This window comes from Panicum virgatum, chromosome 6K (genome assembly GCF_016808335.1).
Source record: "Panicum virgatum strain AP13 chromosome 6K, P.virgatum_v5, whole genome shotgun sequence".
Taxonomy (NCBI): domain Eukaryota; kingdom Viridiplantae; phylum Streptophyta; class Magnoliopsida; order Poales; family Poaceae; genus Panicum; species Panicum virgatum.
This window is the reverse complement of record NC_053141.1, coordinates 38,122,346-38,146,643: the sequence shown is the minus strand read 5'-3', so window position 1 is coordinate 38,146,643 and position 24,298 is coordinate 38,122,346. Positions and strand designations below refer to the sequence as shown.

General features: G+C 42.7%; 3 protein-coding genes across 3 annotated transcripts; all 3 read left to right on the top strand.

Annotated features, from left to right (window-relative positions):
* The first annotated feature begins 1,909 nt into the window (after positions 1-1,909).
* On the top strand, positions 1,910-7,791 carry LOC120712514. The gene is made up of 3 exons (XM_039998314.1): positions 1,910-2,342; positions 2,935-5,042; positions 7,205-7,791. Exons 1-3 carry the CDS (start codon positions 2,019-2,021, stop codon positions 7,407-7,409), a joined length of 2,637 nt encoding a protein of 878 aa, XP_039854248.1. The 5' UTR covers positions 1,910-2,018; the 3' UTR covers positions 7,410-7,791.
* Positions 7,792-12,475: 4,684 nt separating this feature from the next.
* Positions 12,476-17,476, top strand: LOC120712513. The gene is made up of 10 exons (XM_039998313.1): positions 12,476-13,104; positions 13,200-13,267; positions 14,233-14,303; positions 14,564-14,806; positions 15,146-15,309; positions 15,439-15,494; positions 15,594-15,646; positions 15,739-15,847; positions 16,256-16,353; positions 17,021-17,476. Exons 1-10 carry the CDS (start codon positions 12,749-12,751, stop codon positions 17,090-17,092), a joined length of 1,290 nt encoding a protein of 429 aa, XP_039854247.1. The 5' UTR covers positions 12,476-12,748; the 3' UTR covers positions 17,093-17,476.
* Positions 17,477-17,849: 373 nt separating this feature from the next.
* LOC120712512 (protein ecdysoneless homolog) lies at positions 17,850-23,322 on the top strand. Its single transcript, XM_039998312.1, has 5 exons — positions 17,850-19,248; positions 19,588-19,920; positions 20,845-20,984; positions 21,549-21,709; positions 22,549-23,322. Exons 1-5 carry the CDS (start codon positions 18,083-18,085, stop codon positions 22,720-22,722), a joined length of 1,974 nt encoding a protein of 657 aa, XP_039854246.1. The 5' UTR covers positions 17,850-18,082; the 3' UTR covers positions 22,723-23,322.
* Positions 23,323-24,298: the final 976 nt, after the last annotated feature.

Sequence of the window (24,298 nt, the reverse complement as noted above, 5' to 3'; positions counted from 1 at the left end):
ACACTTTAGCAATACTTAAGGGATGAAAAATACACTTTTGCCATTAAAATTCAACTATTCCATTATTTTAACAAGAATGTCAAAATAAAATTTCACTTGAATATGTTTTGCTCGAAAAATTAAAGTTACGTTTTTAAAAATAAATCTTACTTTCAATGTCCTAACAATTCACAAGTTACTTCATATCATATATAATATGGCAACGACTTTGTTTCGGCGGACCGTGCTTTGCGCTATTGCACGGGGGCCTAAATTTGCCATCCACCTACATGGAGCACTACCATAATGGGCCAATGGAAGTTGCTATTGCACGTGCAAGCAATTTAATTTTTTTAAAAAAAATTGCAGTTTTTAAACCATTTATTAGATTCAAATTTTGATTGCACAATTGTATCTCTTTCATAGAGATCTTTAAAACAAGACACTGCTTGTATATGTAATTGTTTACATATATTAGAAAAATACCAACATAAATCAGTAAAAATACCAACTTCTTACTGTTGCCTATTGCTGATCATGCAATAAACGTCCACCTATCCACAATTGTTTACCCTCATTATCTAACCACACCGTCAAATATATGTTTTAAATATCAATATCAATGTCCACTTAACTAAACTCATGCGAGTCAAGCAACATCTTGTAAAGTGACAAGCATCTTTTGCAAAATTCATAAGCAAATTAGAATACACTAAAAGTATTTTCTCACATAAAAATATATCATTAAAACATAGTAGTTTGGGATCTTGTTTTGAAGCTTTTATTAAAATGAGCACAACCGTGTCACTAGATTTTGATTTGCACACTCTATTTTGAAACTATGGTTTTTTTTATTTGAGATCATGTGCATGCACACAACTATTTGTTCTCTTTCTGCTCCTCATATATGCATGCATGTGCTCATATCATTTCTCATTTTTCTCGTCCTATTGGCCAATGTAAATTTGCCTCATTCTATTGGCAATTTATTTCCTACTACAAACCACTAATGTATTTTAAAAAATTCATATACTACAATGCTATCTTATTTTTTTAACTTTCACGGAGTACAAAATTATTTTTCTTTTCTTAATGAAGACACACAACTATTTGTTCTCTTTCTTCTCCTCATATATGAATGCATGTGCTCATATCATTCGTCCTTTTTCTATTTCTCTCCCTACCCCTTACGTGCATGCGGACATTCGAGGCTCCGAGCTAATTCACTGCCGTACAAAACCATTTATAATACGCCCGGTGTAAATTAGCCTCATCCTATTGGCAATTTATTTCCTATGACAAACCACAAATGTATTTTAAAAAATTCATATACTACAAAGCTATTTTATTTTTAACTTTCACAGAGTACAAAGTTATTTTCTCTTCTTAATAAAGACACAGATAAAAAAATACTTTTCCTAACATTAATGCACTACCAAGTTATTTTTTCTTAATTTTCATAGAGTACACTTAACAAGGGAATGCAAAGTTATTATATTGTACAAGGTAAATATGTTAAAATTTTCTTTTCTTTAATTTGGTGGGATCAAACTTTCTATTTTAGGACTCTCCTTTAAGAGTAAATGGAAAGCCCTCTCCAATTTGATGTTTTTAATCCAACACCAGACGTTCAAATTAAATAACAGTAACGTAGTTTGTTTCACTCTAATGTTTGGGCGACATTATCACTTGACGGCATAAGAATACATTATTCAGAGAACTAGGAGAAGAAAAGGTTCAAAGTTGTCAAATGATGTTGACTTGCTCTAACAACTCATATAATTCAATAACGGTGAACTAAATAGACTAATGAAAATAGGTACGAAAGTAATTTTTTTTTGGAAGAAAATACGAAAGTAAGTACGCTGGCACACGCTGCTGCAAAGCCTGCAAAATGAGCACAAGCACCTGCCACGCCGGTAATCTGCCAGGTCCCACCGGGAAGAGAGACGAGGGCGAAGCACCAACTGCCCATCACAGCCAGCCAGGGGACCTGGAGAGATCTGAATTCCGAGCACACCCCGCTCCATCGCCCGCCGATGGAGATCCCCACCGCCGTCATCCACCGCCTCCAGTCCACGCTCCGCGAGGCCGCCGGCGCCCCCGCCGCAGACGCTGCGCCCGCCCCTCCCTTCCCCACCGTCGCCGACGCCGTCGCGGCCTTCGACTCTGGCGCCGCCTCGGAGGGAGTCCGGTGCGGGCGCTGCGGCGCCGCGGGAGGGCTGCTCCGCGGCGCCAAGTCCGCGCTATGCGCCTACTGCGGGTGCCCCAGGCGCGGGGAGGAGGTGGAAGGCGGCGGCGTCGCCTTCCGCGACGGCGCGGCCTACCGGTGGCTGCTTGGCTCGCTAGGGCTCGACGGATCGGTGAGCTCTCCTTCCTACATTATTTGACGCGCAAGCTCTCTACATTTGGGTCTCGTTGCTTAGGATTTGCGAGCTCTTGTTTCTAGCAAAGCTGAGCCTCGGCATTTGGCGTAAAGGAAGAAAATTAGGATTTCTCTCTATGTGGATGTTGTGCTCCTGTAGAACTTCAAATATATTATTTAGGCAGGAGACTGCGGTACATGAAGCATATCCTAGTTAAATCTGGACTGAATTGGATAGAGAATATATATTCTTTTGTATAGAATGCTGTGTTGGATATTCTGTATTTCTAGTAATAAATAACTAAATATGCATGCATACTTTCTTAACTGTTTGTTTCTATTGGCTACCACACCATTAGCATGCAGTTCATACTTCCAGTAGACTTTATTGGTCTGTTGGACAAATGGAAATTTAGGTGTACACACATTTATCTTTAGTGCTTAATTCTTCAGAATTCGTGTCACTGTCCCAGTGTTTTCTTTAAATTCAATGTAGGCAGGAACTGTAGTCTCATATCTGAAGCTTAATCCTGGTTCTACTCATAGCTGATGGAGGATTTTGCCCCCCTTTGCTTCACTTTTTCATTCAGGAGTTTGTAGAGTTTGATAGTGATACTACGGGTTCAAATAAAAGCAAGGAAACACCAAGCAGTGGGATGATCATATCTGATCTACTGGACTTAAAACTTACTTGCCTCCCTGAGAATAAGGAAACACCTGCAAGTTCCATAACAAAGGAGCAACCCTCTTCTGTGGATACACTAAATTTATCAGCTGCTAACCTAGACTCATTTTTTGTTGAAAGAAACGAAGAGATGACCATTGCTGCTTCTCTTCCGCAAACTTATACTGTGGTGCAGGAAAAGAAAAAAACAGATAGCAAAAGCCATGAATCTTCAAGATCAGAGGTGAATGCAGCTTCTAAAGGATTAATTAGTTCTCAAAGAACAAACCAGATAGAAGCTAATCCAGCATTTGCAAGTTGGGATGCTGATTTTCAGTCTGCTAGCTCGGGAAGTGCCACAGGAGACTCCAATCAACCTGATCTATTTAAGAGCTCTTCTGCTGCCGAGTTTAGTTTCCCAGCTCCTGCAATTGCTAATAACCCTGCAATAGGTACTGAAAATAAAACAAGTATGAAAAGTGCCATCCTAGAACATCATTCGGACGATTTTGCTTCAGCAAGTGATACTTCATTTCAGGATAACCTTTCTAATCAAAAGGTTGCCCCTCTCTTAGAGAGCAACAGTGGAATTGTTCCTGAAAATAGTGCTCCAGAGTGCACTGACTCCTCTTTTGATATGAATTTTGCTAAGAGTGATCAATCGCCTGTAAGGGAAGATACTGGAGTCAATGATGATGAAGCTTTTGATGACTGGCAAGATTTTGCAGGAAGTGGTAATCAGGGAAGCCTATCAAATGCAGGAGAACATATAGTGGAGCCTTTAAAGAGAGATTCATCCAACATAAAAACAATGGATCCCGTGCCAGTAGGTGGCACAGAATCAACTAGCAATGCTAATGAAGACTCCTCTGATGATTGGCAAGCTTTTGCCTCTATTTCTGGTCAAGAAGGAGATTTAGTCAATTCGGTGGAGGGACTAACAAGTGGCGATGGTGGAGATTTGTTGAGATCAGTTGGAGAGAAAATGAGCAGCATCTCGCTTGAACATTCTTCAGAAGTTAATCCTGTTGATTTGTGGCCTGTTGGCAATGTTAAAGCACAAAACACTGCAGAAAAGGGTAAGGAAACAGATGATTCTTTTGATGATTGGCAAGATTTTACTACCTCTAGTCAAGTGCAGGCTACTTCGTTGAATAAAACTGGAGACATGATGGAAGTCCCAAAAGCCAGTCACAAAGAAACAGACATGGATTCATGGTTCATGGGAGATTTTAGGGATCCAGCAAATACTAGTATAGAGAATAAGGATAATATGTTGGACGATTGGCAAGGCTTCACTGGTTCTGATCCAGTGCTGCAAACTTCATCTAGTACAGATGGGGAAATGATGAGTGCTTTGTCTGAGCAGCATGAAGGAACTGTTTCTGTCCAATCCTGGGTGCATGACAGCAATAAGGAAGCTGCAAAGATATCCCCAACAAATGCAGAAAGCGATGCATATGATATTTGGCAAGATTTTACTAAGTCAGGCAACCTGCAAGAAAATATGTCTAATCTTGGGAGGGAAGTTACTAGTGTCTCACCTGAGCCAGCTAAAGAAATTGATTCTTTAGATCTGTGGCTAAACAGCAACTTCAAGGAATCCAAAAGCAGTGAAGGTGTTGGGAGAATTGATACCTCATCCGATGGATGGCAGGATTTTGCCAGTTTTGATCAAACTCAGACAAGTACTAAAATTCCTGGAGAGGGAAACCTGGTGAAAAATCCTTCAGGAACTGAAACTTTGGACTTATGGGCCTCGAATCATGCTAATGAAAAGAAACCTGAACAGATAAGTGAAGATAATGATCTATTTGATAACTGGCAAGATTTCCAAAACTCCCATCCCCAGCAAACAAGCCTACAAGTTTCTTCACATGCTTCACTATTTGATATACCCTCAACATCACGGCTTGATTCTTTAGGAGGAATGGAATTTGATAGTGTTTTGCAGCTAGCTTCATCTGAAAATAAGGATAAAAAGGAGGATCCTAATGAATCCAAATCAGTTCCATCTGATGGACTCTTGAAAAGGTTAGTGATTTATGGATTATGATCATGTGAACCCATGTTTTCAAATCGTCTAGCCGGACCTAGTCGCCTTGGGACCGATCAGACGACTAGTCGCGATTAGTCGTCGATCAAGCCGATTAGTCGAGCCTAGTCGGTCCTAGTCGTCTGCCTAGTCGTCCTAGTGTCCCAGGACCGATATGATATATGTACTACATATTACTTAATAAAAAGCAAGCATGAAGGCAACAATGATGGTGGGAGCATAGTCACAGGATTCGGGGTCGATGCCTCGTCCCTCGACCCGGGAACGTCGTTCCGATTCGAGGGTCGGGATCGAAGAGGGTCAGTGTCCCATTCAAGGTTGGATCGTGTCCCGGTTTGAAAGGGGTCGCAGCCCCATTGCTAGCAGATTTAATTGGGATAAGGAGGTTAAGGACAGTGGATTGGTGTGGTTTTTGTTAGACAATGAGCTGAGTACGTGTAGCATGGTCTAAATGTACTCTTTTATATGTTTCTTATATGCTTGTGCAGATTAGTTTCTTCATTAGTAGCATATATATAGTTTTTGTCTTTATCGACCCGAAGATATCGACCCCGATGAATCAGGGTCGCGTCCCACATAATAATTTATCGTTCCATAGATGTATACCCCCTTCGTACCATAATTTTATAAAGTGACGACCCTCGACCCTCGACCCCGTTCCTCGACCCGATCGACCCAGGAACTTTGTGACTATGGGTGGGAGTGTATGTGCGGGAACACTTCCACAGCTCTGTGGCATCGATCCACATCTGCACATACACATAACACTAAGTAGAGGAGAGAAAGAAGCTAGAAGAATAGCAAGCAAGAGGGGAAGCGGAGCTCGAGTATGAGCAGACAGTAAAGCAGGGGAGGGGAGAGCACAGAGAAGAAGCACGAGCAGATAGTGAAGCAGGGGAGGGGATAGCACAGAGAAGAAGCATGCCACTTACCGTCGGAGGAAGAGGGGGTCATCTTCAGGTGCTGCTGCTGGTGGCAGCCTTGCAGAACGCCGGCGCCCAAGGCCTGGCGGAGGCGGAGGCAGAGCCAGGAACTTAGGAAGCGGAAGAAAGAGGGTCGTCGGCCGCTGGGTCTTGCCGCGGTAGCAGCAGCAGGCCAGCAGCTGCGCCGGCGGACGTGCAGCAGGCGGCGGCGGTCCACGGGGCAGCGCAATTTTGGGCAGGGCAGCGTGATTTTGGCGCGGATTTGGCGGGCGGCGGCGGACGGCGCTCGTAGTCTGGAGGAGCGGGCGGACGGTCGTGGTCTGGAGCTGGGAGCTGCTGTGTCTGACTCTATATACCTAAAACCTAATGGACCGCCTCTCCAGCCCACCACCGGCCCAAGCCCACAACGCAAAATAGCCCACCACCAACTCGTGGTCTGATCGTTTTTCTAGCTGATCGGCGCGACTAATCGCGATTAAACTACGACTAATCGGACGACTAGAAAACTAGTCGCTCCAACCTAATCGGTGCCCCTTATCGAGGTCCATGGACTGATAAGCCCGACTAATCGCGACTAATCGCGATTAGTCGAACGACTAGATAACATGTTGTGAACCTTTGTTGTTTAGGGTATGGGGAGAATGGGTTATCAATTATATATACTTCAATGACCCAATCTCCCAATATTCAAACTTCATGTATATTAACCCGGTGAGCAAGCTAGCAGATCTCAAAGCTTCCAAATTATGTTGCTGAATTAGGGGGATTATTGTAATTCTTTAAAAATAAATACATGTGGTCCATGTATAAAGGCAAATACAACAGGTAGTTAGGACTTATGCCAGTGTATGTGGTGCTGTAGGTTGCCAGAATCTTCTGATCCTCTCTATCTACTTTCCCTAGGTTCTTATGGCAAAACTTAAGGTTAGCAGATGAGCCAAAAAAGGAAACTATTGTAGTAGTGGTCCAAGCTAACCTTAACAGTTGACTTATTTACTGCACCCAAAACTTTATGATTACTCAGTACTGAACTCAGTAACATGTCTAGTTTGTTGACCTTGTCTGTGTCAGGTGGCAGAATTTGGAAACTAGGAGATGATTGTTCATTAGATGTCTTGCCTCTTGTGGTTCATGCCATATAATGTTTATCTAATGTTTATATCAAGTGATCCCATTGTTAATAATATTATTTATTCACGCATTTATGTTATGTGCAGCACAAATGGAATGCAGCAGATGGGCAATGTTGATCCACTATCTTCATTATGGCCAACTAATAGCATTGGTAACAATGCTATTAGGAAACAAGAGTCTGTTAATACAAATGTAGAACAGTTGCTTGCTCAGATGCATGATCTGTCCTTTATGCTCAAAGATGAACTTTCAGTCCCTGATAAACCTGTGGAGCATTCGAAGCCCTGAAATGCACAGCAGCAAAAGTTGTGCGCTGCTACAATCAGCCAGGCAGATCGATTCTGAAAGCCCTTTGCAAGCTGGTCCGCTGGACGAATCACACCAAATATCCCCGGGTGAAAAATGCAAGTTGCAGGAACCCTTGTGTTTCCAACATTGTGCCCTTTATCAGTACATTGATCAGCAGAGGATTGTATTTGTTTCCTCTGTTGCTTCGGTGCGTTGATCGTCAGTCAGGTCTGTTCCTTGACTGTCGCTGAGTTGAGGCGTGAAAATCATGTTTTTTTTTGTGACTGCATGTGTATGTACCAATCCACGGCCTGTATGCTGTACACAGACTACCAAACTTAGCTCACAAATCAACCTATTCATTTTGAGATTATCTTTGTTACGGTTGTTCTTGCTACTGCGCTACCACAGAACATCTTGTTCCAGTATCCGCTTGTTTGCAGCTAATGCCTGATGGTATCTTGTTGGCTGCTCTGTAATTCTGGAGAGCACCACATGGACCATCAGATTATGTGGTTGCCCGCGTCGATTGCCCAATACTCAGGGTGTGATCAGTTCTTTTGGTGTAAAGTTTTTAAGTATACGGACATACATTTGAAGTATTTAATGTAGACTAATGGCAAAACAAATTACAGATTCTATCTGTAAACTGCGTGACGAATTTATTAAGTCTAATTAATCTGTCATTAGCAAATATTTACTGAAGCATCACATTATGGCGCAATTAGGCTCAAAAGTGATCTATGGAGGAAAATGACTAGTTATCCAGTCCTTTCACTGAGGATGAAATCAAATTTGCTCTGTTCTCAATGGAGAAAAACAAAGCAGCTGGCCCTGACAAGATTCCCATTGAATTCTACCAAGCATGTTGGGACATAATTAAGGGGGACATTATGGAGCTGTTTGAGGACTTCCACAATGGGAAGCTTGATGTTTATAGATTGAATTATGGTGTCATCACCTTTTTACCAAAAGTGCAGGATGCTTCCAAAATTCAACAATATAGACCAATCTGCCTCCTCAACTGCTTATATAAGTGGATTACTAAAGTACTGACTATAAGACTTGAGCACTTAGCTGACAAGCTAATTCTGAAAACTCAATCTGCCTTCTTGAAGGGAAAGAATATTATGAATGGCATTATGGCCCTACATGAGATCCTGCATGAAACTAAGAGAAAAAATGAAGTTGGGGTAATTCTCAAACTGGATTTCGAGAAAGCCTATGCTAAAGTAAACTGGAACTTTATGTTTGAATGCCTGTCACACCGGGGCTTCTGTGCTACATGGTGTGATTGGATCAGGAAGGTGGTTACAAGTGGAACTGTCTGTGTGAAACTTAATAACACTGAGGGACCCTATTTTGTAAGCCACAAAGGAGTCCGACAAGGAGATCCCATGTCCCCAATCCTATTTAACTTTGTGGTTGATTGCCTGGCAAGAATGGTTCGACAAACTCAATCAAATAATATCCTATGTGGTCTAGCTGACAATCTCATCCCCAACGGGGTTGCTATACTGCAATATGCAGATGACACCATCATCTGCATAAAAGATGATGTGAACATGGCAAAAAATCTGAAGCTTCTTCTCTACTTATATGAGCTAATGTCTGGCTTAAAAATAAATTTTGGTAAAAGTGAAGTAATCATGATTTATGGGGATAACATGAAACACAGCTTGTGTGCTGAAATTTTCAATTGCCAACTTGGAACCTTCCCAATAAAGTATTTGGGTGTTCTGTCAGCCCAAGCAGGCTCCATGTTAAGGACTGGACCATATTAGAGAACAAAAATGCAAAAAAGCTTTCCTCATGGAAGGGAAATTCCTTCTCCATTGCTGGTAGGATTGTTTCAATCAACTCAAGCCTATCAAGAACATTTATTTACCATATGTCAATGTACCTCTTACCAAAAACAACATCACATACTGCAAAGGCGGAAATTTCTCTAGCAAGGCAATAGCACCAGAAAGAAATACTACCTAATTAGATGGGAGATTGTCTGCAAAAGTAAGAAAAAAGGGAGCCTGGGAATCAAGAGTATTAGGAAGATGAATGTCAGCCTGCTGTGTAAGTGGTGGTGGAGACTGGAAAATGAGAAAGGTTTATGGCAAAATATTATAAGAGCCAAATATGTAAAAGGATCCCCTATTGGTGCTATCAAACACAGACCCGATGACTCCCCTGTCTGGCTGACCTACTCAAAATAAGACATCTCTACCTGAAAAATAGATCTGTAAAGGTAAATAATGGTCAATCTATCCTATTCTGGGAGGAAGCATGGTTGAAGGATAAACCCCTTTGCACCTTACACCTTGTTCTTTATGATATTTGTTATGACAAATATGTCTCAATCCACACTGTGCTGCTGAAGGGGACTCAGTTAAATTTCTCTAGATGGCTCCCCCGATCTTGTTTGATTCTTGGCTCACTATAATAAATGAAGTTTTCTCATACTCGTACAACAACTCGCGTGACCTAATAATCTGGAAGAATGGGCTGAAAGGCACCTTTTCTACCAAGTCTGCCTATGACTCTATCACCTCCACTGCCTCTGGGCAAACTTTTTCACATATTTGGTCCTCCAAGATCCCACATAGAATCAAGATTTTTATGTGGCTTGTGGAGAATGGTGTCATCTTAACCAAAGATAATATGATCAAAATAAACTGGTTGGGAAGCCCTGCTTGTTTCTTCTGTTCAGATGATGAAAACATTGAACACTTTTTCTTCACCTGTCCTGTTGCCAAGGTTATCTGGGGGTGGTTGGTACTAGTATTGGTGCAAATAACATCCCTAGTACCCTAGCGCAGTATAAAAATTGGATACGCCGATGGCTGCCCGGTGGCAACTCGATCTACATTTTCGGTCTCTCTGCTATATGCTGGGCAATATGGAAACGTCGAAATGAGGCGTGCTTCGACAATAAACCTCGTAAAAGCCCTACTGAAATTATTACATATGCTTGTGCACTTATGTCCTTTTGGTTAGGTTTATACGGCCCTGAGATACAAGGCAAGATCCTGGAGGGTGTGAAGACACTTCTCTCCTGCGTCCACTGGGCATCGGTGCAACCACGCCCCCCCTGCTGCTCAATCCAGCATCGTCCCAGGCACCGCAAGAGGAGGCAACGGATGAGGATGAATGAATTCCATCCTTCAGACTGCTTTGGAATATTTGGTGCTTATCGTCCTCTCTCTAGCTGCTGAAGTGTCCTGTGTTTCGTAATAAGTAAACTTGACCTAGGAATCTTAGATTCTGGGGATGGCAAACCTGGGGGCTGCATGGTCTGAATCTCGGGCCTACTTTTGGACCCTTTCGCTCTTGTTGTTCCCCCCTACTTCTTCCCCCATCTCCTTCCCGCCGTCGTCAGCTTGAACGTTTGTTATTTCCGTTGTGAAATGAAAATGGAGTTATCCTCGATTCAAAAAAAAATTAGGCTCAAAAGATTTGTCTCGCAATTTATACGTGAACTGTGCAATTGGTGTTTTTAGTCTATATTTAATACTTTATACATGTGTCTAAATATTCGACCGTTATATTATGTTTCTGTGTAAACAGTTACTTGGATCAGCGTCTAACCCTGAAAAAAACTTTCGTTTGAGTCATGTCGCGATCCGCGCAACAGGATGCACGGCGACAGGAGCGAATTGTAACCGAACCAGAACCACTCTGCAAAAGGGCAGACTGAAAGATTCAGACCTGCAATTTAAAGCGTTTGTTGAGACATCCTTGTCTAGTTTGAACGCACGCTTTTTATCCGCCAGGACAAATCCATACCGAGGCCAATCAGCCGTTGCGAAGTCAATGGCTTAGTGCCCGATTAGGACATTAACCCCTGTCCCCGACGATGTACATGTGCGCCACTAGCTGAATACATCTAGCGGATTTTGTATTCAAATCTTGTGTCAGCGATCTCGAAAGGTCTGAGGTTAACTAGAATGCATGCGTCACGGCACCAAGCAGCACGTCAGCTACGCACTTCACTATCTGTGCAGCTCGAATGAGCGGATAATTGTCTCTCTTGAGTTATAATCTAAAATGCCATAAAAAAACTGGCTTAAGTCGAGACTACAAGGAAGCTTGGGACGAACCTTTTATTTTTAGTACAAATTGAAACTGACACACAACACACTACATCCACACCTGCACGCATACGTTCATCTAAATTAAAATTGAAGGCTCATCCTCATAGGCCACATCAAAAGGTGATTTTAGTATGTGAGTTGAACGCATGTCGGCTCTTCAACTCCAAGACAGGCATGGGAAGCTCCTACTTTGAGCTTTCTCCCACTTTTCATCATTGATTTTCCAATAAAATTCTTTTGTGGAAACCAATTTTTAGACCAATACTCATTTTGTAATAATATCTAGGCCAAGACTATCAAGTCATTTATGGATTCATTAAAAAAATTATCAAGTCATTTACCTAATGAGATCAATGATGTCTTAGACATGAATATAGCCACTAGTATATTACATCGACCACTAATTCTGGTTATGAAAATATGCAAAATATATCAAAGTTGTAATGCTCTAGAACTAATTGAGCTACATCATTTTCAGATGTTGGATTGAAATACTCATGAGTTCTTTTAATAAACTAAGCATTCAAGAATATGGTGATGCCAAAACACTCTTTTAAGTGAAAAATAATGTAACCCTCACGAGAACTTAGAAGATTTGTATGAGCTTTGACAGTAGCGCCCCCCACCCCACAAACACACCCCAACATTGTTGAAGAGGAGGAGAAAGCGAAGGAGAGGAAGAAAGGGAAGATGAGTTGCAAATGTTCAACTTCTAGATCTGCCTCGGAGGATTTTTTTTTCAATTGAAAATGTAAGAGAGCTACGTTTCTTTGTATCAAGAAGGAAATAGTCTTTTACAACAACGTGGAGTGATTGGGTGCTAATTGTTTAAAAAATATTATTGCCAACGTAGCAACTACAACTATATAGCGTCCTTCCCTTTAATAAAAGGAAAAAATGGAAGCTTTGCAACTTGAAGCAGTAGTGGTTGGTTGTCGATTGTCAGCCACCGGATCAGGCTGGTTTGCTTACGCGCTTTACAGCCCACATGAACTCAACGATGCATTTTCGCTTGCCCTTTTGCTTTGTTTTCCCCCTCGTCACCTCCATTAGCACAGTACAATCATTGTCATCTTCCCCTGCTCGCCCCGAAGCTTCTGCCCCTCCTCACCTGCACGTTCCCTCGGGTCCCCACCTTCCCGGCGAAGTAACGACCACACCAGTAGGCGCCGGTTCCACACGCCGCATCTAGGTCTACGCGGCCGGTACAGTCTCCCCCCCCTCCGGCCCCCACACCCTCCTCGCCGCCGGATGATCGCCGCCGGCACCGGCTCGATGGGCCGCGCCGCGAGTCCGGCCTCCGGGCCCCAGCCCTCGCGGTGGCCGCGCGCCGTCGCGAGGCTGCGGCTGGCGCTCAGCTCCTCGGAGGCGGCGGCTGGGAGCGGCGGCGGGCGGTGGACGGCGTGCTTCCGGCCGGCGCCGTCGCCGGCCGCGGCGGGGACGGCGGCGGCGGTGAAGGAGGCGAAGGGGAAGCCGCCCGAGGTGGAGGTCGAGCCGGCGCGCGGCGGAGGGGAGGACGTGTGGAGCGCCGGTGCGGACGCGGAGGTGGCTCAGGGCGGGGGGTTCCCCGAGCACCTCGTCATCATGGTCAATGGCCTCGTCGGGAGGTGGATCCGCGGGCGCTGCAGCCTAGTTGGTTGCCCCGGCTTGCGCGTGTTGGTTTGGCGTGGCTTAAGTTTTGCCCCTTGTTGTCGTTTTGCAGTGCGGACGATTGGAAGTTCGCGGCGGAGCAGTTCGTGAGGCGGATGCCGGACAAGGTGATCGTGCACCGTGAGTAAACCCGATCCGTTGCGTATTGCATTTCATTCTTTGATTGTTAAATGTGGTTCGTTGAGTCGCGGATTGTCTGGCTGAGTTAGAAGGCATCTTCATTTGTGGAATTGTGCGTGTTTGAACTTTTTTGGGGAGGTTATTGTGATATTGGTTTAACATTCCTATTCGTGATACGATTTTGGATGGTTGAAATACAGTAACTTTTTTTTAGATGAAGTGATAACATTAAGTTGGGATGTATGAAATAATAATGGAAGATTGAGTGTCTGTCAGTCCATGGCAACTTGCAAATAGTTGTCCAGTTGACGAGAAAGTGGGAGGTTAGGCACTTCTCATTTTGTCATACTATTTATTACTCAAGCTACTGTTTGAAAGAGAAACATGAGTTTGTAAGCAGATCACCACACAGTGTGACTAAGTGCTCTGACAAATCGGTTAGGAGATAGTGATGTAGATGGGCAACACAACTTGGCATGGAGGTGAAGTAACTGTGTGTCTGTGTCCTCCTACGACCACTTATATATGAGAAAGTCTGAATTAGCATTACTAGTTTGTGATACTCTTTCTTCCTATGCAATCATAAGATGCATTTGTAGCATCACCTAGTTGGCTAGTTGCATGCCGGATCTTGATCCGAGAAATCCCAGTTGACACGACCTGGTTTTAATCCAATAGGAATTATCATATTAAGTCTAACTGTCTGAGCTCAAAGGAACTATGCAAGCACATAAGATCTTTTATTCCTTTTTTCTTGGACCGTGCACTTGTTATTACTAGTCTAAGTGCAGTTGTTTTTAGAAGTGCTTTCTGAAATAAGTTTGCAGAAGTATAATATTGTTTATAGCTTGGGAAGTGTAAGTGTAGTTTTGTGAAATTCCTTTTGAATTTGGCATTCATGTTCTCTTCGTTCTATGATTCTTCCTTGTCTTGTAAATAGATTTAAACTTGACCTTTTTGTGCAGGAAGTCAATGCAACTCTGCGACTCAGACATTTGATGGTGTTGACTTAATGGGTGAAAGGCTTGCGAATGAGGTAATATATTTTGCGTTTACTAATCATTTCTGTGATTGTTAGAACTTAGCTCCATGTGTATGTTTGGCCAATCCATTTAATTATCTCTTTTTATGTAACATTAACCACAATTTATGATGTTTTTGTTATTATATACAAGCCCTGTTGAGGTTAACAATGTCAATTATGTGTTACTTTGTGCCAAGTTGGTAGCTTCTGGGCTTCTTTTAATATATTTTAAACTTATCATTTCATATTGGAACCTAAATGAATTATTATAGGTTCTATCGGTTGTAGAGCAAAGAAGTGGTGTGAAGAAGATCTCGTTTGTGGCACACTCTCTTGGTGGTCTTGTTGCCAGATATGCTATAGGAAGGCTTTATGAACTTAATAACAGAAGTAAGTTTTCTGCCGGGAAGAGCAGAGATGACGTTGAACACTCGGAGGGTCTCATTGCTGGCTTAGAACCTATGAATTTTATAACATTTGCATCACCACATTTAGGTTCAAGTGGAAACAAACAGGTAATACTGATCTGTTTCGCTGTTTATATAACAAGAGTTAAATCGATCAGTTTGTTATTTCCTGTGTTAACTTCACATGGTTAAACGCTACCCTACCATTGTTTGAATTGATTATTGGAAATCTTAGGTTCTAGCTACATCTGTGCAATACCAGCCATGCAACATCATAGAACTTGGTTTTTGTCATTTCTGCAAATTTACTGGATACTCAGGTTTTCTGTTAATTTAGTTTTCCTATGTGTTACTATAATCACGAAGTGCCTTGATTTCACTTGAAGTAGAGCAAGAACATTCAAATTCTTCAGTAATGTTAGTCTCATGTTCAGATTCTTCCACCAGCTACCTTTTCTATGTGGCCTGCCTTTCCTTGAGAGAAGAGCATCAGAAACTGCACACTTGATTGTTGGGAGAACTGGAAAGCATTTGTTCCTTACAGACAATGATGATGGCAGACGGCCGCTCCTCCTTCGAATGGTTGATGACTGTGATGACTTACAATTCAGGTTGTTACATGGAATAGTTGATGTATCATTTCTATTTGAAATGGTTGATATTATGGATTTGTATGGAAATGAAGTCCTATTCTTTCTTCAGCTGTGTCACATCTAAGTACAGTATATTCTCTTATGCAGGTCTGCGTTGCGCTCCTTCAAACGGCGTGTAGCATATGCTAATGCCAATTTTGACCGTATCCTTCAAGATCCTCATTTCTTCTCTGTGTACTAATTATTCATGCTGAGTTACATTTCTTACCTGGACATGGTATCCACTTAACTTAAAAAAAAAGATATGGTTGGGTGGAGAACGTCATCAATCCGGCGTCAGCATGAGTTGCCAAAAGTACTTTCTTTTTATACTGTCTGCTCTGTAAATAAATAGACTATCAATTGTATTTATTACTGAACCAATTTACCTTTCTTCGGCACCTGTAGCATCGTCTTCTAGTTCGTGATGAAAAATATCCACATATTGTCTATGTTGAGAAGGAAGTTGCAGACAATAATGAAACAGAAGCCCATGCTAATCTTTATGACCCAGAAGGTATGCTGACTTCTCATTCAATCGTTTTTTGATGAGGAATGTATGAAGAGCCATTAAATACTGGAATTTTTAAGTGAATCACACATGTCTTTCCTTTGCCTTTTCCCCTGTGCTGAGAGAATTATGCATGTCTTCTGGTAGTGCTGCACTTCTACATCTCCAGCCTCTGTTTTTGCATAGTAACTACGGAATATTTTTCTACATTTAGTTATAAAGATTGTATCTCGAGCCATTCAGTCAAATTTGCTACATGGAATATTTTATATTGTCCATTAATGATTTCGATATACTTCTCAACTTCCTACATACGCTTAACTTAACATTATTCTTTCTTCAGATTAGAATATTAGTTTATTCCAAAATCCTATTTGTTTAACAACAGCTGACAAGAATTCCCTCTATATGCAGAGGAGATGATAAGAGGCCTTACGCAAGTTCCATGGGAACGTGTTGATGTGAGCTTCCAGAAAAGCAGCCAAAGATTAGTTGCACATAACACCATTCAGGTACAATTTTTTTTAAAAAAAACTATTTCAGATTAAGTTCACACTTTTGACTGGATGACTTGCATTTTGTGGCATCTGAACTTCCTTTGGGCAGCTCAGATGGATAAAGTAGAACGTGAGGCATCGAGAGCTCGCTAGAGTATGTATTTTGTGTGTTGCGTCTAGTATTCCTAGAAGATACCAATAAGTGCTTATGACTTATGAGGAACTTCGCTATTTGACTTACCAAGTTCAAATGTTACTAGTATAATCCTTTTATCTGTTTGTATTGGTAGCAGCATTGTCAGACCTTCAATACCTAGTAGATTCTGATCTAATCTAATACAACTAAAGAAGGACAAAAAATGGCGAAGTATACTCCCTCTTGCTTGCAGGGTTGCCTTCTCTACTTTACAATTGTTTGTATTATATCAAAATCATGCATCAAACTTACAAGCTTAGTAAATTAATTGTTAATATCTTTCTTTACTTCAGATTGACTGGTACTAACATTTTTAATGCTACCTTGAATCACGGGAAGCCTTTTCTTCTTTTGTTTATTAAAGATGACATTGCTCGTGTTAGCTCTGGCTCCAAAAGCTCATGTCTTTCACTGCACTTTTTGTGATAACATTGCGTATGCCTGGTACATGTCCATTACAATAATCTTGTACTCTGCCAATACCAGGTGAAAAGCTATTGGCTAAACTCGGATGGAGCAGACGTAATCAACCACATGATGGACAATTTCATCATCTAGCCCATGGAACCTACATTGTGGGTTTGACGAATGTCACTGTCGCAATTTGTTGATCAGTGATCATTCAATTTTGCCTTGGCATTTTTCCTTCTAGGTTGCAGTTTCCTGCCCCAGGTAATGTGGTTGATTCTTTAGGCCCTTGCGCTGCAGACGCAGAGTGGAGCCCCAGATTCTAATCGTCCTCCATCAGCAACGCTAGCTCGTCCAACTGTACCATAATATGCTCCCTCCCTTGTGTAATTGTATGTATTGCACAACTAAGCTAGTGAACAGATGTTGCTGGAAATAGATCTCTCCTATGATTCTGTTGACATGCAAACTGAAGCTTGCAATATTCGAGTGATCCATCGACATGCTTGCACGGCGTGCATTGCACTATCTTAATCAATGTTTCTGCTTGCTGCGTGATTTTTTTATAAAAAATGTGAATCGCTCTATCTTAAAAAAAAACAAGTCAATTGGGATTTAAAAATTTGTCAAAAATGAGTAATTGTTATTCTGTTTAGTATATGCATGCAAGAGCATGGGGTACTCAATTAGTACCAAATATGGTAATAAGTAAATGTAATGTTTTTACCTTCTTGTTAATCTCTCAAAACGGTACAATGAAAATCTAAAAAAAACGGTACCATGAAAATAGAAGAGCATTTTATCCGTGACAAAGATTTTACTGGGCCAATCTAAAAAAATTTACTGGGCCTTTTTTTAGGCAAATTTTACTGGGCCTTCCTGAGTCGGCGGCTCCTAGCGGAGCGGGTTCGGCTGAGGGCCAGAGCCCACCTGGCGTCTGGCCTGCATGGAACCAACAAGTCATCACAAATCCAGCACCTTCCCGCACCGCCGCGGCGGCGTCCAAGAGACTCCGAGCCGGCGAGCCCGTCCGGCCGTCCGTCTCCACCAAAATCCCCCCAAACCCCGTGCCCGGACCCAAACTCAGCGCCGCTCTGCGAGTCCCTCCCGTCTCCCATCCTCTCACCTCGCCTCGTCTCCATGGCGGCCACCGCCACCGCCACCACCTCCAACCCCTTCCCGTTCCCCTCCCGCCGCCCGCCGGACGACACCCTCTTCTACGCTGTCTACCCGCTCCCGCTCCCCACCAAGCTCCCCGCGCCCGCGCTCCTCGCCTCGCTGCAGTCCCTGCACCTCTCCCTCCTCTCCCACCTCGCTCCCTTCCTCTCCTCCCACCTCTTCCACCGGGACCCCTTCACGCTCTCCGTCCCTGCCGACCCGGCCGCCCCCTGCGCGCTCTGCGCCTCGCCGCCCGTGCCCCACCTCCACGGCGCGCTCCGCTTCGGCGACTCCCTCCCCGACGAGTGGCTCGCCGTCTCACTCCTCTTCGCGCTCACCCGCGCCTTCCCCGACGTCGCCGCCCGCGCCTGGGACTCCGACGGGGAGTTCCTCCTCATCGAGGCAGCCTTCGCGCTCCCGCGGTGGCTCGACCCGGAGTCCGCCCCCAACCGCGTCTTCATCTTCCGCGGCGAGCTCCACATCCTGCCGCCCTCCCTCTTCCCGGAGACGCCGGCCCTGGAGGCCGCGCTCGCCGCCGTCAACGACGACTCCGTCGACACCCGCGCCCCCGACGCCGTCCAGGCGGCGATACAGCGCCGCATCGCCGGGCTGCCAGAGCGGGCGGCGGAGAACCTCCACACGGCGCGTGTTATCGTCCCGGCGCCCGTGGCGAAGGTGCTCAAGGAGGAGCCGTGCCTGATCGCGCGAGCCGTCGAGGGGTTCTATGACCGGGACATCGACACCATGAAGCACGCGGCGAGGATGGAGAAATTCCTCAAGGGGCCCAGTGGGGAGGGGGTCGAGATGGTGAGAACCTCGGTGCGGATGACGCGAGCAATGTACGCACAGCTCGTGCAGCAGAACTTCCAGGCGCCCAGGGGTTACCCAATGCCGAGAAGGGAGGAGGGGCCGGAGAAATGGATGGAGGCGGAGCTGGGGATGAAGATTGCCTGCGGATTCGAGATGATGTACCAGGAGAGACGACGCCAGGGGGAAGAAGGTAAAGGGAGCACGTGGGAGGTTTACAGGAAAAGCTTGGAGGCCACTGGATGCTTTGAGGGGCTGCTTCCTGGGTCAAAGGAGTACAATAGGGTTATGGAGAATGCAATGCAATATTACAAGAGCTCCACTTTGTACTCAAGAACGAGGTATGTGGATTTAGCTATCTATTTCTTTTTTGTGCCAAAAAAACAATGTGATCATGCAGTTACTCCAATCAGAAGCTGTTTAGTTTCTACCCTTAGAAAAATCTATCTGATTTTGTATTCATTATCTGTTCCTTCCTGAAGTGCAGTCATAGCCATGTTCTCTAGGAAAATGATAGGAAAGTAGTGAATGACATTCCAGAATTCTTGAGGCTACCTTGCTAGCTTTACCATACTGTGTCACAAACACATATTTGAACCACTGATAATATCTTTAAACTAAATTACCAGGGACAGTGCAATTCTTTTTCAATGTTATAACACTCTTGTGGTATGTCACAGGGAGATACTAAGTGAACCAGTCCGTAGAATTGATGAAATCCTATCAATGTCATACTCAGCCGATGAATTTAAAGGCGTTGACCTTCCTCCTAGTGATGATGACTCCTGGTTATATGGTGGGGAGGAGGAGTTAAATGCTGAGCTCCGCGAAAGGGAGAAAGAACTGGAAGAGTATGAAGCTGCAAAGAAGCACAGGAAAAGTCAAAAGCAAAGTGTCTCTGGCGGTTCTAAATCCCAGGCAGACCAGTTCAAGCTGGGAGAGATTACAGAATCCATGCAAGATTTTGTTCGCAAAATGTCCAGCTTCGAGGGAGCTGAAGTTCCTGCGAACAGGTTTTCCTCTAGATTCATTTATATTTATATAACAGAGGTTTCTGTTTTGATTAACATATCACTAATTGAACTTGTCAGTTGGACAAGTTCTTCAGAAATTTAGTTTTGTTTCTTCGACTGTTGCTGGCATCTGTATTCTTTAAGATATACAGTTTTTGTCCAAACTTCTCATGTCCATTACAAATCACCGAAATGTCCACTACATCTGGGAATACTGTATACATATAAGATTGTAAGTAGAACATCAGTTATGATGCTTTAGAAATACTTTAATCTAACTGCCGAACAAGTAAGTAACCCCAACAGACAGTATGTTGCACATTTGTCAGCTGTAATTTCTGTCATCTCTGTGCCTTTTGCTACGACCTGTGAGTGATTTGAACATTTGGTCTCTATTGTTACTTCAGTATGTGAATTTGCTTTTTATTAGGTACCTTCCAATTTGTTGTGTCCTGCGTTTGAGACGCTTCGTGCAGTCCCTTTCAGAGTGTGCTCCTACATTAATATCTAAGAAGACATCACTGAGCATCGTGTGATGGCCTTATCACATGAGGATAACCTAGGACATATCTTGATCTCACAGTTATCTGCATACAGTGCTATTGAATTGAGTATAGGTTTATGCTTGTTGCCCTAGATCTGGGGTGGCTTTAAGTTATAGATTTAATGGTTGGGAGTTGAGGCTGAAGGATATTCTCGAGATTCAAATCATAGACAGAAGGTAGAGCAAAATAAAAGATGTTACATTATTGTCTGTGTGCATCTGAGTTGCAATTGGTTTGTTTTGCTAGTGCTTGTGCAGTTGTGCTACCTGAATGGTTTCATGCGATTTAATCTTATCTATTTTATATCTACTTAAGTGAGCATCTTGCTACTGAAAAGGTCCTTTTGGTATTCATCAATTTATTTTTTCCCCTCATGTAGGAGAGATATGGAATCAGTGGACCTAGATGTCAACCAGTTCTTCAAGGCCATGGAGTCAGTTTTTGGTGAAGGTTCACGAGAGCAAGCTGGCAGTGATGACGGTTTTGATAGAAAATCCTCATCTTCTGACATGGACTTTGGTATCTGTTTCTTTCCTTATGTCATTCAGGAGCTTTTCTTTTACCTTTGTTACATCGTCAGTTATAAGTGTTGACTATTCCCAGAGATGGTTATTAGTGCTGGGTCATCCCTTGTGGTGAAGATTTTACTTTCCTTTATGGAAACTTTTTTGGAGTGGGGATGGACCGGATTGCTTGATTTGAGATCATTGCAAACTGAGATCCTCTATTACTTGCTCATGTCTTTTAGTGAATATGATGATTAAATCGCTGACGTACTAAATATTTGATTTCTTTTGTGGTTGAATGGAAACTGAACAAATGCGCCTAGTAGTTAACAGGGCAAGGGGCTGTAAAGTAACTATGATGTTTTGGGGATTGATCAAACCATATAAACTATATTGTTGTACCTTCTTCCAGTTCAGATATTCATGTATTACTATTATTCTTTCCGTCCTTAAGTATATATGTCTCAAACTTTTTTATGGCTTCATTCTGCTACCTCTATGATACCTGAATCTTAGTTTTGGACCTCATTATGTATGAACTGGAAGTTACTGATTAAGAATGTTTGTTGTGGCACAGATGATTCTGATGAAGAGAATGATTTTACTGAGGAATTAGGTGACAAGGATATGGATGATTCTTTTATGGAATCATATTCAGATGCTTTAAATAAAGAGCTAAGCAGTACCACTCTTGAGAAAAGCTTTGCTCGGGCACCACGTACAGGCACCATCGATGAGGTATCCTTGTCTATTTGAGATGTTGCCTGCTTCCATTTTTTTCATCTTGTGTTTAGGATAGGGCACTGTCCTGTGGACTCTTGAATCAGAGTAGGTAAAGTTGACAGAATTTGGATCAGTGTGTTAGCTAAATTGGTTATTAAAAGTCCTATCATTATGATGCTCTTTCAGGGGAAAAAATTGTGACTAAATTGCAAAAAAAAAAAACATCCATATTGAGGTTCAAATGAGGACCATCTTATGGCGTTAAGGTTCCACAAGAACTTTAAACACTAATGAGCTCCCAACAACCAACATCCAAATGGCTCTCATATTCATTGGCTTTTAATTTCCTTCCTAGTGGTTATATTGTGAAGGTTTCCGTGCCATGTTTTAAATTTCCAAGGATGCTGACAGAAATATGGTTAGCTAATCTGAAAGTTTAAGAAGTTTATCACACAGCATCTTTCTCTGTAAATCTACGCTGGAAGAAATCGATGTATACAATCTCCTTTTAATTTCTGTGACATTTGTCTGCAGATTTTTCTTATTTCGGATTTGCATGTTTCTGCCTTTCTTGCCAGTTTTCCCTATCATTTGCAAAATTGTTCTAGCCTGTAATGCACATCCAACCTACTCCCTCAGTCCCAAAATAAATGCAATTCTAAGACCAGACACGCAAACCAATGCATGGTGTGAAATTACAAAAATACCCCTGGTCTTGTCTTTTTTGTGAGAAGGACCTGTATTTGGCGAATCCAAGACTTATCAAATTGTTAATTAGAAACTAGGCACTGTGTTCATTTTCTCTAGAAGTGTTATTTCATTTTACTGATCCAAAACATTGTGGAGCCTTGCAGGGCCCATCAAATGCTGCAGCTACTGATGGGGAGATGACTCCAGTGGATGTGGATTTGAACCTTGTGGAGAGCATTCTAAACTCATACTCTTCTCAACAAGGCCTTCCCGGTCCAGCTTCGAATCTGCTAGGACTCATGGGTGTAAAGGTACCACCAGATGGTAAAAAGTCTTGATTTTGTGAATTAGTGTACACGTGAGATCTCGGGGAAACATAGGAAGAGCATCTTCAAAAGTTTGCCATATTCTACTTGGCAAATCTTGTGATTTGCCAACTCCCAAAACTATTTGTCAAGTAAAAAAAAACAGTTCCTCTCCAATAGTTTGTTATTTCGGACTTGGCAAAATAAATAAAAAAAGGCAATAGGCAGCATGCAAGCAGGGAGAAGACTTTATTTTCGTGGTTAGTACGCAGCATGCAAGCAGGGAGAGGATTTGCCAAGCCCTTTGCCAAGTTGCTAAATATGCGTGGTGAGGGAGGGTTTTTGCCAAGTTGCCATATTTTGCCAAGTCGTTTGCCAAACTGTTGGAGGGGTGTTTTAAGTGTTTTTTGCCAAAAATTAAGGATGCCAACTCCATTTGCCAAACTTTTGGAGATGCTCGGTTACCCGATGTATTGTGATAGAATTTCTTGTTTAACCTTGATATCATACTTGTATGGAAAACGTTGATAAATGCAGTTTGGCGGTGTGGCATGACATTTTTGTCCACAGAAGGCACAAGAATCAACTTGAACTGGGCCACTGAGGCAATCTTTTAAGTTTTTTCTTTGACAAGTATGGACTACCAATCTACATGAGCTGTCAAGTATAAACATCTATATAATAGTGCATCTACTTTAGCAGTAATTCGTAGTTGTATGCATACGTACCTGGCTATGCAAGTCTGGGTGAAGCAGTGCATGTTCGGGGAAGAGCTATATACTAGCAACTTCTTGCCATTTCTGTTGCAGCTATCGTGCACTTAATGAAGTGGTCATTCTTTCGTGATTTGGATAAGCTAGAGTTAGCTAACGGAAATAGTCCAGTGGTCTCATCGAGTTCGATTGAGTATAGTTTATGCTTTTGATCAAATTCTATGAAGTTTATAGGTGTTGCGCAGCTATGTTTGCGAAAGTCCTGTAGTTGAAAGACATCGATTTGGGAAACAGCCAGCAGGAAAATGGCAAGGGACGTATCCTTTTATGTTTTCCTTTTTGGATTTTTGTAAGGAAGCGAAGAGACAATACTAAATGGGAAGAAACTTCAAACGTGCATTTTTGAACACTCTGACGAGTGATGAATCAGCCAAGTTACACACTTACACTTGATAACTTGAAAGAATTGCGAAAGAAAGAAAAAATAAGGTAGGTAAAGAATACTTGTGGCAAAGCATGGCTTTTGCAAGAGGAGTGCTGGGGTCGAAGAACGATGAGAGTGTGTGGCTGGTAGCTCAGTAGCTCCTGCCTCTTCGGTGCGTCAAACGGTCACTACGTCTGCAGCTGCCAAGATCTACCACGGGTCCTTGACACTTTCAGAGGTAGTAGAAAATATCGACCCACCCGGGAATTCACAACTCCACCAAGGATATTAAACTACTTGCTGTTAAAGTACGGGCAAACATGCTTCAATATCTTAATCCCCTTCTACCAGCAGTCCAACATGGCAGCCCGGCCACTAGGCAGGGAAGGCAATATCCGAAGTAAGGATGGAGACATCCGAATTCTTAGAATAAATTTAATATTTTAAAATAGATATGTTTAAAATTTTATGC

Excerpts from the sequence above, each read along its gene's own strand:
- LOC120712513 (XM_039998313.1), top strand. The coding sequence starts at position 12,749 with ATGATCGCCGCCGGCACCGGCTCGATGGGCCGCGCCGCGAGTCCGGCC. Across the intron at positions 15,647-15,738 it reads GTCAGCATGAGTTGCCAAAA|CATCGTCTTCTAGTTCGTGA; the intron begins GTACTTTCTTTT and ends CGGCACCTGTAG. Across the intron at positions 16,354-17,020 it reads TTGCACATAACACCATTCAG|GTGAAAAGCTATTGGCTAAA; the intron begins GTACAATTTTTT and ends TGCCAATACCAG.
- LOC120712512 (XM_039998312.1), top strand. The coding sequence starts at position 18,083 with ATGGCGGCCACCGCCACCGCCACCACCTCCAACCCCTTCCCGTTCCCC. Across the intron at positions 19,249-19,587 it reads ACTTTGTACTCAAGAACGAG|GGAGATACTAAGTGAACCAG; the intron begins GTATGTGGATTT and ends GGTATGTCACAG. Across the intron at positions 20,985-21,548 it reads ATCTTCTGACATGGACTTTG|ATGATTCTGATGAAGAGAAT; the intron begins GTATCTGTTTCT and ends GTTGTGGCACAG.
- LOC120712514 (XM_039998314.1), top strand. The coding sequence starts at position 2,019 with ATGGAGATCCCCACCGCCGTCATCCACCGCCTCCAGTCCACGCTCCGC. Across the intron at positions 2,343-2,934 it reads CGCTAGGGCTCGACGGATCG|GAGTTTGTAGAGTTTGATAG; the intron begins GTGAGCTCTCCT and ends TTTTTCATTCAG. Across the intron at positions 5,043-7,204 it reads TCTGATGGACTCTTGAAAAG|CACAAATGGAATGCAGCAGA; the intron begins GTTAGTGATTTA and ends TGTTATGTGCAG.